Source organism: Zingiber officinale, chromosome 8A (genome assembly GCF_018446385.1).
Source record: "Zingiber officinale cultivar Zhangliang chromosome 8A, Zo_v1.1, whole genome shotgun sequence".
NCBI lineage: Eukaryota > Viridiplantae > Streptophyta > Magnoliopsida > Zingiberales > Zingiberaceae > Zingiber > Zingiber officinale.
The window spans coordinates 19,230,652-19,250,419 of NC_056000.1; the positions used below are offsets into that span (position 1 = coordinate 19,230,652).

At 37.1% G+C, this 19,768-nt stretch overlaps 2 protein-coding genes across 2 annotated transcripts; both read left to right on the forward strand.

Moving 5' to 3' along the window:
* The first annotated feature begins 218 nt into the window (after positions 1–218).
* Positions 219–8,160, forward strand: LOC122010580 (serine/arginine repetitive matrix protein 1-like). Its single transcript, XM_042567100.1, is given in 16 exon segments — positions 219–386; positions 478–567; positions 754–876; positions 980–1,147; positions 1,227–1,313; positions 1,464–1,603; positions 4,263–4,314; positions 4,536–4,687; positions 5,066–5,842; positions 5,916–6,017; positions 6,133–6,372; positions 6,439–6,534; positions 6,616–6,656; positions 6,757–6,811; positions 7,471–7,598; positions 7,600–8,160. Coding segments are annotated over 16 exon segments (2,685 nt in total). The 5' UTR covers positions 219–365; the 3' UTR covers positions 8,013–8,160.
* Positions 8,161–13,069: 4,909 nt separating this feature from the next.
* LOC122010581 (L-type lectin-domain containing receptor kinase VIII.1-like) lies at positions 13,070–14,692 on the forward strand. Its single transcript, XM_042567102.1, has 2 exons — positions 13,070–13,168; positions 13,538–14,692. Exons 1-2 carry the CDS (start codon positions 13,070–13,072, stop codon positions 14,690–14,692), a joined length of 1,254 nt encoding a protein of 417 aa, XP_042423036.1.
* Positions 14,693–19,768: the final 5,076 nt, after the last annotated feature.

Below are 19,768 nucleotides of genomic sequence, written 5' to 3' on the forward strand. Positions count from 1 at the left end.
CCTGTCGTATCCAACCCAAGGCCATTACGAGGGAGGTAAATCGCAACATCCGAGCGAGCATGTGATGAACATGATGTAATACGGGGATAAAAGATTTATTTCCCAACTGTCCCAAGGTGATTTCATTATGACAACGCTCACCATATATCAACTCGGATGACCCACTGGTCTGGTGGCAAAATAAACATGAGTTATCGACTGCTCGTTTTGTTGGGCTCGGCCGCTCGGGTCATTTGCTCGTTTTGTCTAAAGAAACCTTCGAGTTCTCGATTTGCAGTCTTCCGATTTCAAGGGTTCACTTTTCTGTTCTGCTGATCGCTCTGCTTCTCCGTTCCTCCGCTTCGAAGACCTAGAGGAAGAGGAGGATGCCAGGTGGCTTCTTCCGAGTAAGCCAATCCATCTCCCTTGTTGGTTTCTACTTCCATGCAAATGTTGGGATTTGATTAGGGGTTTAATAACTCGCCGTCGTTTCCTCAGGGCACATCGGCGGAGCAGGACACCCGCTTCTCCAACAAGCAGGCGAAGCTTCTCAAGTCCCATAAGTTCCCGCCGGAGCTAGAGCACCCGGTGAGTGGTCTCATCATTTCAATTAGTAGATCGAATTGAGACGGCGATTTTGGTTTTTTAGTGAATCTTGTTTTTGGATCCGGAGATTCCTGGATGAACCTTTGTATGCTATCACCAGCGATGGAAATTTTGTATTTTTGTTTCTTCCTTAAACAAAATGGAACCTTAGGCCAACTTCATGTTTAGGTGGATATGACGAAGGTGAAGATGGATGTTATCAGGCCTTGGATTGCTACTAGGGCTACAGAGCTTCTTGGATTTGAGGACGAAGTTCTCATTAACTTTGTCTATGAACTTCTGGATGTCAAGGCATGTTGCTTCCGCCATTTTTATTTTATATAATTTTATTTTTGGGTGCAACTACTGCACTTAGTTTGTGTTGTTAAGCATCTTATTCTTACTTGTTATGCAGGCAGTGGATGGGAAACAGATTCAGATCCAGCTTACAGGATTTCTAGAAAAGAATACTGGGAAGTTCATGAAGGAGCTTTGGGGACTTCTCCTTAGTGCTCAGAATAACTCAAGCGGTGTCCCTCAGCAATTCTTGGATGCAAAACAAGAAGAAATGAGAAAAAGAAAGGTTTCATTTCAGTTTTATACCTCGTGTCACTAAGCTTTTGTCTTCTCCATGTCAATTCTTATAGATATTGTTGTTGTAGCTTGAGAATGATCTGATCACTCAAGAAATTCAGAAGAGAAAGGATAAGGAAGGAAGAGAAACCGAGCAAGAGAAACAGAAGAGGATGGTATTTTGACAATTTTGATTTTAATATTTTCTGAATACCATAGAAAATTTTATTTTGACTCATGGTTGTCTATCTATTATCTAAGCCATTCAGCTAGCTTGTGCAATTTTTTGGGTTCAGTTTATATATCTTTACCTCAAACTACTGTAGGACATAGAAGCTGGTCATTCAAGATCTGCAAATGTTCTTTCTGACCCAAGTTCAAGACAGTCACAGTCAAGGGATTCAAGAATTCAATCAGAGAAGGAGAAAGATAAAGAGATAGTGAAAAGTCCAGGAGTAAAACAGTGGTCAGTACAATGTGCATATTTATGACCACTATAGTTCTTCTGCAAGTTTCTGCACATGCAAAATGCTACTTGTTTGGAAACTAAAATAACAGTGGAATCATTTAAATGATCAGTTTTTTTTCAGTGAGCATGCATTCTTTCTATAAGTTGCATGCTTTACTAGTTTAGAAGTATGCAAAGTGAAAACTGAAAACATCAACATTTTAGTATTCTACGATTACTGAAGCTTATGAACCTTGATTTTTTTTTTAAAAAAAAGAAAATACACCTAAATACCTTGAATATGCATTAAACTTAGCTAAGATAGGCCACTTTTAGCCAAGGGTTTGGGGTTATTTATTAAGGCCTGCTTATTCGTTTTGAAAGGAAAGAAAGGAATCAGAGAGAAAGAATGGAGTGGATTCATTGAAGGAAGGGAGAGAAAGGAGATGTGTACAAACTTGAGTATTCCACAGTGTGGAAGGACCCTCCTCTGCCCATTTCACTTCAAGCGATCAAGGGATTTCTGTCTGGATTCCCTTGAAACTTGATCCCTTTCTGCAGAAACCAACAAAATCACTCCAAGGGACCTTGTAAAAATGACTACATATATGTAATACGCCCACAAAAAATGGAATAGAGCAAGTTCATTTGAAATAATCTTCTCTTTATCCTCTAAAATAGATACATTCTGCTCTTTCAAAAAAAAAAAACTTTAGGAGATTTCATTTTGTCTCTACATCCCAGCAAACACTAGCTATTCTTGCTTGTGGTACTTGATCCTTGGTGTGTTTCTAACAACATGGTATGATGCAAGGATTAGAAAATTGTCGAGTCTTGATTAGGCGATGACAATATTAGACATGGTTTGATAACACACACGATCCTACTCAATCTAAAACACGAATAATAGAGACAACTTGAAAGTGACATGACATGCACCATATACATATACATATATATATATATATATATATATATATATATATATATATATATATATATATATATATATATATATATATATATATATATATATATATATATATATATATATATATATGATATGAATTGTCCTGGTGACAAAGTAAACTAATTTTGAAAATCTTTAATAACTTTTTGTCATACAATTTAGTTTAATAAATCTTAGTAGCTTTATATTGACCAAAATGACACTATTTGTTTATGATACATTTAAGATTGCACGACACCATTACATGACAATGAATAGAACAATGCTTCCCTCTTGGAAAGTGTGTTTGTTTTCAACAACAAATTTAAAAAAGCTTCAAGGGTTCTTGAAGGTGATAATTGCAGTCAATCGTTTACCTCAGGATATTTTAAGGAATATGATCTCATCATAATGGAGAGACCTAGAGGAGGGAATTTTATGTTGTCATGATGTTTACCTCAGGACATTTTAAGGAATATGATTTCATCATAATGGAGAGACCTAGAGGAGGGAATTTTATGTTGTCAAGATGGGCATGGCAATGGTCTGTTGAGAACAATGAATTGATGTGTGGGAATTTTGTTTACTTGTATGGATCTCTTGTTTGCAAGTTTGGAGACAAAAGCAACATTTGATATTAGGAGACAAAAGTGGTTTTTAAAATAGTAGGTCTAAAACATATAATTTTTGGTGGAGTGGACTGGATTTTTTTTTTTCTTGAGCGCATGGTGTTGTGACCATATTTTTTTTCTTTGAATGTGGGAATAATGTGGGTGAGCATGCATTTTTTTGGTACTTGAGATAATGAGGGTGGTAGGAAGAGTGACAAACTTCTGTTTGGTTTTTGATATCGATAACATTAGCATTTTTCATTTTTGCTGCACTCTTATGTTGAATTCTGATGAAATGTGAGAAATCAAGTAATATGGGATTGGACCAGTCCTGATCTAACTCAGCTGATTTTGATCTATGATTTGGACCATTTCTAGTAAAATCACTGTAACACGAACTGGTGTTAATGACATGGTTGGTAGTGGAATGTCACTTAGTTAAAACTAATTATAATTATCATAAGATTCAAGATATTACTTAATTTAAATATAATTATTTGTTGATGTGCAATGATGAGGCAGATAAGCACATAAGGTGTGTATAACCATGCCTTCAAGTCTGATGGGGGTGAGGGGCGTGCTGAAGGTAGGATTCTTGATGTTCATAGTCCACGTGGACAAATCTGATGATCCATGGTGTCTGAATACTAAGAGGTGTCCCCCCCCCCCCCCCCCCCTAAATATGACTAATCATTTTGGGATGACATTTTTATCCTACTTCAACAGAGGCAATGCTGTCTAAATATATGTGTGCATGTTTTTTATAGTGAGCTGGTTGCTAGATTGTATATATTGAACAAATAATTTGTTTTTTTTTTTCAAGGATTGATTTGCATTTTATTTCATTTTATTGTAGTAAATAGGAATACTACATTTTGATTTCTGTTAATATTTTCTTATTTGGTTTTTGCAATAGTTTTCTTGAGCTGGTTATTTACATTATTTGTTGTCTGCTGTGAGTGTAAAGTGCATTCTTGATTCTGGTTTATTTTTTTATCACTTTACCTTTTGCTACTACTGTCCATTCGTCTTTTCACCAATAGAACTATGCTGCAGTCATTTCCTATTTCTTTTATTTGATTCTATATGTCTGAATTTCTAATAGATCTTTCTTTAGCCTGGAGGGATTTGCAACCATTGATTGTAGCATATGCTTTTTACTACTGATCCCATGAGGTAAAGTTTGGTCTAGTATTTGTTTGTTCTTATAAACTTTAATGGGATAGTTCTAGTTAATATATTCTAAATACAAATAGTATTCAAGGGAAAATATAGATCTTTGGTATTGTGAGCTTGATAAGATGTAAGCTAAATGTTTTTTCTTCTTATTTTCTTTAGGCTCTACCTATGACCACTCTTGCATGATTATTCTTCTCCTATTCGGTAATATTGTTTTGTTTGTTTGATTCAGAGCTCTCTTTTTTTTATATGTTGGGTTTGGTTTCTTAATCTTAACTACATAATCATGCTGTCTTTATTCAGAAGGACTTCTTCATCATGCCTATCATTCAGCAAATCAGCTTCTAAATGTGGGAGTTCAAAGTACCTTCTTTTTTGGATCCTATAGATGTTTCCTTTTTACTGAAAGTATCTGGTTATGATATTCATTAATGTGTGCAAATTATTTAGATTAAATTCAGCAAATTCTTATGAAATTTTATCCTTTATTTTTTGCAATATTTATTATATCTTTAAATCTATTTGACATAATGACGGTGAATAACTGAGGAAGTTAGGTTCTCCACTGGTTTTTCTTTGCTAGTAGATAGTAAAGAGAGGATATACGAGATGTTAACTAACAGAAACTTCAGAACACTTCATTCATTCATGTGTCCATCATGATTCTTTCTCTGAATTTGAGGTCTTATCCATGCTGCTTTTTATGCTAAAGCTCAACTAGCTCACATGCTGCTTTAACAGGGAAGGATGGTCAAGGAGTGCATCTGTATCTTCCCAGTCACATAGCCATTCGGTTTCTCCTAGTAGGCGGTATCATTCGCCATTGAGGCATTTAATTTCATCTGAAAGGAGATATAAGTCTCCAACGAGAAGATCTATTTCTCCTCACCGTAGATATTCACCTAGGAATAATACATCGCCTCCGAGACACAAATCTCCTTATGCTAAACGAAGGTTGCCTTCAACCACAAGGCGTAGATCTCCATTGCATAGACGTCGAAAATCACCTTTTGGAAGGCGATCTCCATTATTATTGTGCCATAGGTCTCCTACTTCACATCATAGATCTCCCATTCCAAATCGCAGGAAATCACCTTCTGCTGAACGTCGCTGGGACTCACCTTCTAAGCGTCACAGAGACTCACCTTCACCTGAAAGTCACAGGAGATCACCTTTTCCTGGACATCAATGGAGGCCACCTTCTCCGATACCCCACAAGAGGTCACCTTTACCAACACATAGGAGTTCACCTTCTCTGGCACATCATAGGAGATCACCTCCCTCTCATTGCAGAGTATCGCCTTCTCCTTCATTCTGTAGAAGATCACCTTCTCCTTACCATAGAAGATCATCTTCTCCAATGCGTCACATGTCTCCTGTTAGACGAAGGTCCTTTTCTCCTCAGCAGCATAGATCCTTGTCACCTAGGACATCATCTCCAGATGCTTCTCCTCAACGTCAAGGAAGACTATCTAGGGGTTATGGTGCTGATTCACAACCATCTCAAACGAGGAAAAGGTCATGATTAGTTGGTAAGTATTTGTGCTTTAATTTTTGTTATCCTGTCTGATACGTTGATCAATTGCTACAGTCACAGTCCTAATAGGACTCTTAGAGGTTCAAGTAGGGAAACTGATAGCAGAAATATTGGTGTCAACTCTAGAAGACACGAGGATGGCTATGCATTTGATAGGTCCTTCAAAACCCCTTTTATCTTTCCATTAATTTATTGTCTTCATGTGAATGAAAATGTTAAGTATGTACACTGCATTTGTCTTACTTTATTTATTAATTTATTTCTCTTGTAGGGTCTGGGAGAGACGGTCATTGACTCATGGTGCTACACACAAAGTGATGGATGAACATACCATGCACAATATCTCAGGCCACTCTCCGCCCAAATTGTCAGGCTGTTCTAGGTCTTCTGGTCGAGATTCTAGAGGTCAAATTGACATCCATGACAAGGATCATAGCGTGTTGTCTGAGAATTCTTCAGGGCTGTCAGCCTCACCTAGTAATTCAAGGAGAACAAGCCCAAGAAGAAATAGGTATGTGCATTGCATTTGGCCTGATGTCAATTTATGCTAAAGCTTATTATATAATTTGTTTTGCAGGTTGTCTGAAGATACTACTACCAAACAATTTGAGAAACAAATACCTCAGGATGTCATAGGAATAAATAATGAAAAGGAACATTCTGGTTTTCTCAGGTAAAGTTAATTCTTTTTTATGTTTTTGCAAAATAATTGCTCAATCTCGTGTTGTCTTTTCATGGCCATGCTAATTCTCAGCGAGGATGGTTTTCACAACGTTGATTCACCATCTAAGAAAGGTAAAGTTCTAAATCAGAGTTGAAAAAGAAATAACTTTTCTGCTAATTAACTCAATCTAGAATGTTCTACTTACATGTTATCAATTGGTTCATTGTGCAGACATCCAAAGCCATCCGACAAATGTGAAATCGAAAAAGGAAAATGAACATAATAGGTGATCCTTTTACATCTTTCAATAGCTTACTCTTACATTCTTCTGTTATCAATGTCATTTGCTTTTTATTGATTCCGGTTTCAATTCATTATACCTAAATAGTTATATTCATTTAGCATTAACAAATAATGGGCCAGATAGCATTTCTCATCCAAAGACTTCATAAGTTAAAACAAGGTTGTGAAGAGTCTTTGATAAAAGTTACTTTTCATGTCAAGGCTTATTCTGTAAGGGTTTTCCATCGATCAAATGGAAAATATTATCTCAACCAAGGCTTTATGTCAAGACCAAGGAAACTAGGCTTATAGTTTTGGAGTCAGAATTTCTTCTTTGGGAAAACATTTGTTAGTGGGTGGATATAGAAGGAACAATTAGAAGTTTGATCGTGTGATGGGTGCAATGAGGCTAATTAGGGTTGAAACTGTGTTTAATATATATGATTCTTGATTTCTTGTAGTGAACTTTTTTGGAACATGATATTTTTGTTAACTCTGTTCAGGGGATTTTTTTTTTTTGAAATACTTTTTGGAATATTTGAACTTTATTTCCAACCAAAGTTTTTTTTCTTTGTGCGCACACGGGCTTCTTTTGAAGTGTAGCTAGCTCTATTGTCCATTTTGATACATGCATATCTGACAATCATATATTTTGGCTGGCAGTGATGTGGATATTTCTAGAAGAAATGAATCACAAGTGTCACAGTCTCTAGATGGTAGAGAATATGGTCCTGGAAGAGGAGTGCGGGTGGAAAACATTCCAGTCGTGATCGACAAAGCTTGATGCTTTCTCCTAATGCTATAGGAGTTCAGGAAAGAGAAAGCACAAGAAGTTTGATAAACATAGAAGAGATTCAGATTCTGATTATGAATCTGATTCTGATATTGAAGACAAGAAGGAAACCAAGAGACGAAGGAACGATGAGAGAAGATTGCGCAAGGAGGAAAAGAGGCGAAGGCACGAAGAGAAGCACCGCAAAAGACTTGAACGACATGTGGAGAAGTATAAAATGATAATAGCGGATACTGTAACTCCCCCTTCCGAACCTGATAAGGATCTCAATGATACAGCTGCTATGAGAAAAGGAGGGCCTTATTTGTCCCACAGTGCATTTGAAACTGAGTCCAAAGAGAAGCAGCTTGAGATTGAGCTCCGCGAGAAGGCCCTCAAATCTCTTAGAGAGAGGAAGGCCATTAAACAGTAAATCACAAAAATAAGTTAAAACTTTGGTCTGCGTTTTGCTGTTTTCCGATTATTGTTTCATTTGTCTTATAGTCAACATTGATCTGTAGTTTGAATCCTGTAGGTGAAGTGAATTGATAAGGAATGTCAGGGTGACATTTTGGTGCCTATTACAATGGTTCAAATTGCAATCGCAATTTATACCAAGCCTGAGCTCCTAATTTTATCGTTGCTAAATTTATTAGAAGATATTTTCTCAGGTTTTCGTCGCTGTGAGGGTGACAAAGGGAAATCAAGAAATTGACTAAAGGGAGCACGATAGTGGAAAGAAGAGCAAAAGATATTGATGCAGTAAAATTTGCATGAAATCTATGATCTCTGTACGCAAGGCAAGGTGGCTTCTTTTCCTTCAAATTCATTTTTATGTTTAATTCTATAGTACATGATAAAAATGATATTATGTCATGTAAATCATTAATAAATTAATATATGATATGGAAAATGTTTTATATATATATCATTTTCCAAATCATATATTAATTATTACATGACATTATATATATATATACTCTCGTTAATGATGTTTGCAAGGTGCTGTTCGTAGAATTTGCATTCTCTCATTTAAAAGCCTAACTGCCCTTTTGAAAATTGAAAAATGCATAAGAATAAAAGTAGACCAATGTAAAACATTTTTCATTTAAAAAATTTAAGGTATTAGCGGCTCTTTTAATGTCGGTTCTACGAATATAAAGGGAGATAAATATAGATACATAAATGTTAAATGCATGATAGAATAACCACATGTCATTCGTTTCTAGGAATCAATCCTTGCTCATTAAGTTAAAAATATCTTGTATTCACTATCTATGCTACGTCTTGGAGACTACAAGGCATACTCTACAAGAGATCATATGAAATTCCATATTTAAGACATTTAATGACAAATTAAGGCCAAAAGCGTATGGGAAAATTTGCATAACATTCTCTACGACAACCACAAGGAGCTCATGTGCTACCTTCAAATTAAATACATAAGAGTTGTCGTTGGTCTTTCCTACATTTTGAGCTATCATTTATGATTAAGATAAACATATGATATTGTGCTACTCACATGTTGGTATGACCCTTCTACTAAACTCTCAAAATTATTATTTATTCAGGAGGATCATTAGGACAAAATAATATTTTGCTTTTTAATTTTTTTAATTGATATTAAATATTTAATTTACATCAACTAACTCTATAAAAATTTTATAATGACCACTAAAATAAGTTGAAAAGCAATCGTAGCGAACAGTCCAAGAAGAATCTTTAAGTTCATCCGTTAAAAATTTAAACTTAACTTTTTTAATCTAGTGTTTTTCTTCCACGCCAACGAAAGAATTGTCACGGGTTGTCAGTACAAGCTAATTTTTTTTTTTGAAAAAAAAAAACAAAACCATCACGGCTTTGCAAAAGGCCGAATAGGGACAAAAAGAAAAAAAAAAAAAAAAAAGCACCCTGAGAGCGAAATAAGACATTTAGCTTTTGATTTTTTATGAGTTTGAATTATTTGAACAGTTTGAATCGAGATGGATGAGGATAGATCTTCCTCCTTTTTCATATCTTAAATCTCAATAAAAAAACTTCAATTAATGAAGACCTAATAATGGTTTCTTCAAAAGTCCATTAATTCCTTCTTTATTTTTTAAAGTGTTGGACTTTTCTATTCAACTTATTGTAATACTCTTAGTTAACAATTTTATAAAAGTCCATTATATTTTCAAACGAGTAACTTTGGTTTGTTGAGCTCCATTTTTTTTATGTTCTTCCTCCCACTAGCTCCCACTAGCTAATATAAATAGAATGATTGAAATAGGAAAAAATATTTAATATTTTATATAATCATAAAGTATCTCTAAAATTAGGAAAATTATATAAAACTATAATTATATCTGTTATATTATATGGAGATAAATGTTAAGCTATAATTCGAACACATAAGCAGAAAGAGTTGTAGAGATGAGAATGTTAAATTGGATGTGTGGGCATACAAGGATGAACACGAAATAAACATTAAAGAAAAGTCAGAGTTGCATCTATTGAGGAAAAATTAAAAAAAAAAATACATTTAAGATGCACGAGCATATACTTGGATTATCAATAAATACTCTAGTTAGAGAATATAAAACTATGACAAAAACACACATCAAACAAGGAAGAGGAAGATAAAAAAGACTTGGTTAATAATAATAAAATAAAATATATTTTATTTAAGTATAGATAATGATATAGTAGGGGATAAAGTTTAATGGCGTAAAAGGATTCATATAGCCAACCCCATATAATGAGAAAAAATTTGGTTGTTATTATTGTCTTCTTCACACTTAGGGATGACAACTGGTTCAGGTTGTGATGGGTTTGGCCAAACACGGGACTCACCCCGCCTCCCTTTGCACCCGCCCCACCCCGCCCCGCGAACTTGGCAAGGCGAATTCGGGTTAGACCCGCTAAACCCACCATATTTTTTTTTTAAATACAAGATAAAGAATTTTAAAAATTCATTAAACATTAAATTTATTTTCAATATTTATATTAATAATTTTTTATAACAAAAAAAATATTATCATAAATTAAAATCTATCAATTTTGATTCAATTAAAAATTAATTATTAATTTTTATTAATTAATAAAAAAATATATTATACGAGGCTGGTGTAATTAAACCCATGACTCGCTCTGGATCTGTCTTGAGACCCGTTTAGGTGGGTCTAAACCCCGCCGGGGTGGGTATATTACGTGTTGGGTTTCAACCCACCCCATTACCATCCCTATTCACACTAGCTCTAAGAAAACATATTTTATTTCTACATGGTAAAAAAATAAACAAAAAATATAATAAATATCATGAGGACACATTATTGTGGTTCAAGTTGTTTGCGAATTATATTATTTTGATAGATGAAATATGTAAAGGAGTAAATGTTAAACTAGAATCTTGGTGGAAAATACTAAAAGGAAAAAAATTTAGACTTAGTAGAATAAAGACAATATATTAAATTTAAGTTAGAAATATTAAATGTAATGAGACAATTGTAAAGATAGGAGATGACGAGTTATCTAGAACTGAGAACTTTAAATATTTAGGATCATTTTTTACAAAACGATTGAAGGATTGAGAAAGATGTTTTACATAGAATACAAGCAAAATAGATAAAATGGAGAAGAGTGTTGTATGTTTTATGTAATCATAAAATATCTCTAAAACTTAAAAGAAAGTTTTACAAAATCGTAATTAAACCTGTTATGTTGAGTTATGACTCAAATATATTAGTAAAGATAAAGTTTAATTATTGTTGTTATTGTTGAAGATTAACTTTTGAATAGGTATAAGTTGTACCTATACACCCAAATAAGTAAACAAATGAAAAAAAATATCTAAAAAAATCAGATTGAAATTTTAATAAATCTTAATCTATCTGCATGCCTTCTAAAATATCATCCACGCACTTACAGTGATCAAAATTGCTCCATTAGAATATAAAAAATCTCTTATTGTTTTTCCCCATTAGAATATCAAAATTGCAGTATCATTTCATTAAAATATAAAATTATCATATCATAGTGTGTTAATTAATTCAATAGTTTTAGTAGCAAGAAAGGGAAAATGTCTAAGATGTAAAATATTTGAAGAGTAAGAACTTTTTCAAAAGGCAAATAAATTTTAAATGGTGAAATATTTTGTTCTATGTTTTTAATGCAATCAATGTGGCAAGAAAGGTGACTACACATGGGACACATTAACTTTTGAGGATGGCCCACACTCACACTCTGGATTTTGTTTGCTTTCTTTCATCCTTTTGCTTTTGGCAGGGACAGCAAGCAGAGACAGCAAAGCCAAGATTAAATTTGTGATGAACAGGTAGAAGGAATTAGTGAAACTAGGAAGCTATAGTAGGTGCTTCCTTAATTTTTTTCTTCTTCTTCTTAAAAATAGACAATAAACAAGTTTTTTTTAAAAAAAAAATGCATATGAAGTTCACTTAAATTCAGCTAGTGGATTAGGGCATTAACATATTGAACTTGATGTTCCTGTAAATGTTCTTATGGTGGCACCGATCCTAACTGTCATGGTGAAACAGGTTTCTCTATAGATCGTCTTGACTCATCTTTTGTAATTGAAGGCAGAAAGAGAAAGCAGGAAAAAGTAAAAACATCTTGTTAATTAACGACGATAACAAACGAAAATCCATAGAGCTTTAAATCACATTTATATTTAATCCATCCTCCGAAAAATAGATTACAAGAAAAAAATAAAACTTTTGTATCCAGCACGAGCCATGATTGTTGCTTTGCAAACCTACTCGTAATGTTCCGACTGTTATTTTGTTCAACCGAGCCATGATGAAGCTCGAGCCAATCATGGAGAAGGTATTAAAGCGATGAATCCCACTGAAGAGATCATCATAATCTCAACGACCACCAACTGCTCCTTTCTACTCTTTTTTCCGTTTCTTTTAATTTCATTTTTGATGGAGAAAAACAAATTGATACTGCCTTTACTATTCTAGAGTTTTAAGTCAAAATATCTTTATAAATTTTGAAGCCTTGTCCATTGTATTCCAATCACATATATATATGAAATCAAATAACAAGTTTATCCTTCGCAGGAGATGATATGATTTAATAATGTGCATCCTGCAGTTCTATATTTTCTATTGTGCTCCTTGTATTGCTTTCTTTGGGTGGGGGACCGCACCCACGGCCAACGTTCAACAATAATGTGGCGATGCATGCAAATCATGATAGAGACGTCAAAGGATTTTAGGGCGTTGTTATGGGTGAGACTGAGAAGGGGCGTTGATTGGTCCAGGGAGTCATTGCGCTACAAGCAACCGCATCAGGGTTCATGTGCCAAGGCGACCCCGTCCCCAGAACATGGCTCAGTGGTTAATACACGAGAATTTGCGCAATGTGCCAAGACGACAGCCACACACACTAGCAAGCAATGACCCGCTCCCGATCTGTGACGAGAAGTTCGTCGTCGAGAGCTCTGTGAAGGAAGCACGCGCGTCGCGGCCTGAGATGCTCATGCTCTAAATGGCGGAGTGGGTGGTGAAGAAAACTGAGGCAATTGGGTCACAGAGCGGCATCAATGAAAGCTTATCGTTACTGCCCATTGTGCCTAAGGCAATGCAGGTCACTGAAACAGGCATTCCTTCTTATTATTGTGGACGATGGAGCCATGGAGGGGCAAAATGACAAACCTAACGATAAGGGTACAAATGAGAATATCAAAAAAAAAAAAAAATTGGGTGTGGCAGATGAAATTTTCCTTCTCGTGATTTTCCTTGCTGGAGGAAAGTTCACCATTTACATTTAATTAATTTTTCTATAATTGTTCATCTACCGAAGTTAAAAAAAGGAGGAGGGAAGAAGGGATCAGGGAGCTAGTAAAGCAAAGCACACTGGCATTTTTTTTTTTCTCGCCATTAATTCCTCTCCCTTTACCTTCTGCACTTCCCCCCTTTCTCTTTCCTTCATCTTCTTCCCTTCCAACCAACGCAGCGCCGCTTTTTCGCCGAAGCCTACGAGACGGCTTATGCTGAAACTACCCTTCCATGGAACAAGCAAACCGTGAGCTTTCCAGGTAATTTCTCCAACGCGCCCTCAGATCATCTTCGAATGGCGACCTCCTCCGCGTCCGCCTTCGCCCTTGCGGTCCTCCTCCTCCCTCTTGTCATCGCTTCCTCGTCGGTGGCAGATCAAAACAAAGGCAAACCTTTCTTTTTCTCCTACGTCGGATCGGATAAAAATCGAACCTTGGGCTCTGAGTTCGCCCTCTACGGCGACGCGGAGCTGAGCGACTCGGCGGTGAGGCTCACGCGTCCAGCGAAAGCCAGCACAGGACGCGTGGCCTACCGGGAGCCGGTTAGGTTCTTCGGGACCAGCCCCGGGTTCTCTTCTTCCTTCTCGTTCGCTCTTTCCCCCGGCCATGGCGGAGGTCTGGCCTTCTTCCTCTCTCCGAGTGGTGTTCAGCTGGAACCGGTGAACGGCCATTGGTCTAGGGTTTCCACCAGTCTCGTAGCTGTGAGGTTCGAGACGGCAAAAGCAGATAAAATCACTAACCTAACGGAAACCCTAATTGAAATTGACGTGGAAAGCAGCAATCTTTCAGGCAACAATTTGGTGCTCGATCTCGACAACGGAAGGAAGTTCAAGTCTTGGATAGATTACGACGGCGAATCGAAGAGAATCGAAGTGAGACTGAGCCTCGAGAAGGAATCAAAGCCGATAAACTTTTCCATTTCTTACTCGATGGATTTGTCGTACCTGTTGTGGCGGGAGGCGGCGTTGGTGGTTCTCAGCTCCTGGAGCAGCCATTCTTCACAGGGCAGCAGCATCTATTCGTGGAATTTCACACAGAAGCATGGAGCTCCATTTCTGATGCATTCCGAGCCCCTGGATCCCAATTCATTCCTGGCGCGATCCAACGAGAGCGCTCCGGTTCATCCGATAAGATCGTATCCTTGGGAAGCGTTGATCGCAATGGTGTTCGCTGCCGCTTGTGGCGCAATGCTAGCGTTCTTTACTGTGTTCGTGTGGTCTGCGCTCCGATCACGGAGGCCAGTAGCTCCGGTGGACTGCCCTGTGCCGACTGTGGGAATTGCATGTGAAAAGATGGAATCAGTTGGAGTGAAGATCCTAGAGAATGATAAGTAGTAGGTTTTAAGAAGTGTAGGTTGGTGTTTGTACATTTCTTGCGTTTCTCGTGAGTTCTTGTCTTGCTACTCTGCTTGATGGAAACTGTAGCTTTTGTGGCAAAGTTTGGCAAATGCTATAATTTCCATCAAGAGATGGAACTGTTTCATCTGTACTTCATTTATCAATGTAATTTAAGCTAAAACTGCATTTGTGCCATCACTTATTGGAATGAAATATATTTGGTGGATTTCATTGACTAGCCATGACTGAAGTAGTTTGGGCATTGGTAAATGGTAATTACTTTTGAATACATATTGGCTGAGAAAACATAACAAGAAAATCCATACTTCGAGCTGAATCAGATAGGGTTTGGAACTGACTGTTAATAGAGTATGGTATTTATTAGTTCTCAATGATGTTCCAATCTTAGACAGTAGCTTATTGGTATAACCCTCATAAGATTAAATAAGATGACCGTCACAATTCAGTTTAAAATCATGGGACAGCAATGTAAGGAGTTAAATTATACTTTATAGGATAAATGATCAAATCTATTTATTCTTTGCTGTTTCCGAAAGAAAAAATATGGGAAAAATTCTTTTCGCAAATGGTCAATATGCAACAGGATGCAATGAGAATTACAGTAAGATCATGCATTTCATCAAAAAAACCATAGTCGCTGCTCAGTTAGTCCTAGAAAACTGCTTATCATGCCACAAGGCAAAGATCCACAAGCCAACAAAAAAGAAACTCTCCCAATACAGAAAAGTAGAAATCCTATTTACATATTATCCAGGTTTCTTTTGAAGATTCAACACTTGCAAAATTATTGACAATCTTGCTTCATTACATAATTACAAATGCACCCATGGAAACTTAGACAAATTATACACTAAAACCTGTGAAGTAACTCAGACATCCAGAGTGTGTTTGGTTCAAGTCATCATCTATAACCTTGGTTATGCGATTATCAGGTAATCATATAACCAAGATTATGGGGAATACAACATAACTTATTAGGTGTTTGATTCAACTGAGATTATGCAATTACTTAAGTTTACATTTACTAATTTACCCTTTAACTTTTTGAATTAATTTAATTGAATGAAAACCTTTTTATCTCTTCTCTCCCGTGAGGCCGTGACTTCTCTTCTTCCCTACCGTTGTTTCCGAACTCCAATCACGAGAGTGGTGCCATGGAAGTTCTAAATGCTGCAGGCCTCACTCCATTAGCCTCGCTCCACAAATCCGCTTCCTCTTCCTCCTCCCTCGGAAAAAGGGCCGAGGCCAGGCGATCGCTTCTACCCCTCAGGATCCGTAACCTCGCCACCCTCTCGTCCGTACTCGGCGCCGGAGGACTCGCCAAAGCCTTGACCTATGAGGAAGCGCTAAACCAGACCTTCGGCAGCTTCTCCCCCTTCCCGGACTTCGATCTCGGCGGGCTCCTCGACGGGATCATGAGCTTCGTCACCGACAACCCTCTCTTCGGCGGCGGCGCTGGGTTGCCACTGGCGATGCCGCTCATTATTTCTCAGGTGTTGAATCTAGCGCAGAGCTGGAGGGTGGAGTCCGCCAAGGGGGCTATCAATGGCAGATGGCTTTGGCGGAGCCGGCGACGGCCCCGTTGTGTGCTCCGCCAAGGGATTCAGGGATTCTCTTATTCCCTGAATCCCTCGCCGGCGACCTGTACGTGTGCTCCGCCACCCCCTCCAAGTTGCAGCACGACGCGATCAGTATCACCACCTCCGCGAACCTGGACACGTTCCCGAAGTCCGCATCGGTGAGCACCAAAAGCCAAGGTTATCAATGATCAGTATCACCACGTGAGTGCCAGGCGAGGAGAGGAAAGGGTGGGTAATAATATGATAATCCTGGAATCGTAGAAAATCTTAGACTTTCAAGGTTTTCTGATTCCTGGTTGTATTCCCAAATTGATGACGTGACGGAAATCACTCATTACTAGGAATCACACATTACCTAAACTAAATAAGATTTTTGTTGATAACCTACCAAGGTTATCAGCGATAACCTTGAACCAAACCCGCCCCTGTCTTTGGAGTCTCTTGCATGCTGAGGGCAGAGTTTTTAAGTAAGCTGACTGAGGTAACAAAACATTGTTTGGTCCATAACAATAACGTGTTAAATTATGCAAACGGGCAGTGCAGAGACGAGGTATAAGATGTGAAGTCTAGTCTGAACATATCTAAACCTTCAATGCGAATGAATGCCACTCTTGATACAAAGTTCATCAGGTTCACTTCAAAACTTTTCATGATTAGTCATTCTGTAGGAACTTTTATGCATTAGAAAGGTGGGGACAAATAGAAACATGGAGAAGCCATTAATATATTGGAGATCAGAATGCTTAAAGATAGATGTGCAGTGAAAGACTAATAAAAATATTAGCATTTGGAGTAGCTACTAAATGGTAAAATGAAAAAATAGGTTGCAAGAATATGGGCATGTTCAAAAGTGATGAAGGGATTATACATTGAAATGAGTTGGATTCAATTAGAGATGAAGATGTAAAGATAAAGAAGACCAAAGAAACCTCAATTAGAGGGGGAAAAAGCTCAGGTTATGAGAGAAGATAAACATTATTTAAAAATATACTCATGCAGCTATTACGCCAAATGATGTTTTAAATGAATCCCAGATCAAAAAGATGGCAAACTTATCACCAAAGCTAAGATACAGCTTACTAGTTACTACAATTATTGAAAATCATTTGAACAATAATTTAGAACCATTAGAGTGAAAAGAACATACTCGTTAACAAAGATTTTTCAATGCTACACTTGCAAGAAAAGGTAACTTAAACGAATCCAGTTTATCAATAAACATACTGTGTGATGGATCACTAGCTTCAATCCAAGCAGTGTCGACAGACATACACAGCAGATTTTCCAAGATACGGCACCTCAAAACCATCATATTCATTGGAGTATTAAATTCTGGGGCAAACAGTGGCTAGCTTTCTCCTCTGTATGTCTGCTTTGCAAAGTAGATGTTTTTCCACTGAAATTCCTATTATTCTACTATATGCATTACCTTTCTAGTTTTACTGTTTTTTCCCTTCTGATTCCCCTAATTATTTATTTCAAATTTTATGAAATGATTCAGACTGTTATCTCTTTAGCAAAGAAAAAAAAAAAAAAGAAACCTTGATGTCGATGCAAACAGATCATTAGCTTTTATTCCTAGCCACACTATACCATACTATCAAGGTGGGAATAAATAAGAAGCATAGTGTGCCCAAAGCAATCGTAGTAATGGCCTATATACAATAATTTCAACTCTCCAAGATTGAAGGAACCATTTTACACATTTCATTTTATTACTTTCAAGGGAAATGAAGGAATAAACTGACTGAACCAAATAACAAAGGAAAGATTTAAACCAGAGAAGGGAACAACTTTAAAGCCCTTAGCAAATGTGTTAGTTGATAATTTGTTAGAAATGAAGCAGTCATCCATTGGATAGAAGAAGAAAGGACATAGGAGAACCACACACACAACTCTATTCCATGCAGACAAGATCAACAAATCAAACGCAATTACATGAAGGCTATTACATGACCAAGGGCAAAAGACAATAGGATGATGGGGGTGATACCCTAGGTTCAGGTAGATCATAACCAATTGGGATTGACCAAAGAGGCCAAAAAAAGAAGTCCTCCATCCTTGGAATGCCTCTCTCAATGACTACCCTGACTATAGGCATTCAACATCTGACCCAGTGTTTGACTTGCCAAAGGCAAAATGGTAAAGAAGAGCCACTCACTTGGTTATCAAAATGCAACCATTTCTTTAGACACTAGGTGATCAACAAGCAAGAAAATTGACATAATGTCCTGCCACTTGGAAGAAGATGCACAACCATTTTAGGTTTACCAAAGATAACATACAAGCTCAATGAACAGATGTCTATGTGAACTCGAGCAACTGCTTGTCTGTGTCAGTCCTATACTAACCAGACAGACTGCTTCACCTACGAGTTGTCAACATACCTATGGATATAGTAGATGCAAAGGTACATTATCCAAGGGATCTTATAAATGCAACATATATTGCCTCTCTCTTGGAACAAACATCATGGGGATCCAAAGTATTGCTACTCACTCCCTGTCACAATCCTCATCGACTCGGGAAGCTCACACAACTTTATTAATGATCAATTAGCAACCAAACTAAAAGCAAAATGAGAAGTGAACCTTAATTTTTTAAGGGTGTTTGCTAATAGAGAATGATCTAAGGAATTAGGATTTGCCCAAGGGTACACCTACTATTAGAGATTAAATGTATAACAATTGATTTCCTTATTTTTCCTCAACAAAATTTAATGTCATATTAGGGATCAGATGGTGGAACACATTGATGGCCATCCTCTTGAATTCAGACACTGAGCAAAGAATTCACAGCGCATAGATGACAGGTAAATTTCTGACTCAGCAACAACTAAAGCCAAAATCCCTAGAAGAGGAACATAAACTGACACACCAAATAACATCTCTGAGCAGAAAATATCACAACTCCTAAAGCCAGAAGGGTTGCTACCAACCAAAAAATAACCAAAAGATGAGGCAAATATCCAGATGTAATGGTTGAGGACAAGTATCCTCATCCTATACATTGCTCCAAATTGTTTCTGACTATTTATATAGACCAATTATTGTTGCTTCAATTTTTTAAGCCCTCTCGCACTTTGGCTCGCCTCATGGCCGGCTATTGTCGTGATGGGCTGTATTTTTGGAAGATATGTAAAGGAAGGGGAGCCTTGGTGCAATGATAAAGTTGTTGCCGTGTGACCAAAAGGTCACGGGTTCGAATCCTGGAAATAGCTTCTTGCAAAAAGCAGGGAAAGGCTGTGTACAATGGATCCTTCCCCGAGACAACCGCATGACGGGAGCTTCGTGCACCGGACTGCCCTTTTTTTTTTGTTGTTGTTGAAAGATTGTCGATCAATTCCTGTTGAGGTTTATTTGCCGCCAACTCATTCAAGATTTGCACAGTCTCATCCTTTTTGTATCATATCAATCTGTATCATTGTCAACCCCTTAAATGGTGCTTGTCCTCAAGCACCAGACCTGAATAC

Bases quoted from the DNA above. Each gene is read 5' to 3' on its own strand.
- LOC122010581 (XM_042567102.1), top strand. From the start codon at position 13,070: ATGGCGGAGTGGGTGGTGAAGAAAACTGAGGCAATTGGGTCACAGAGC. The intron at 13,169-13,537 runs GTCACTGAAACA...CAACCAACGCAG, and splicing joins TTGTGCCTAAGGCAATGCAG to CGCCGCTTTTTCGCCGAAGC.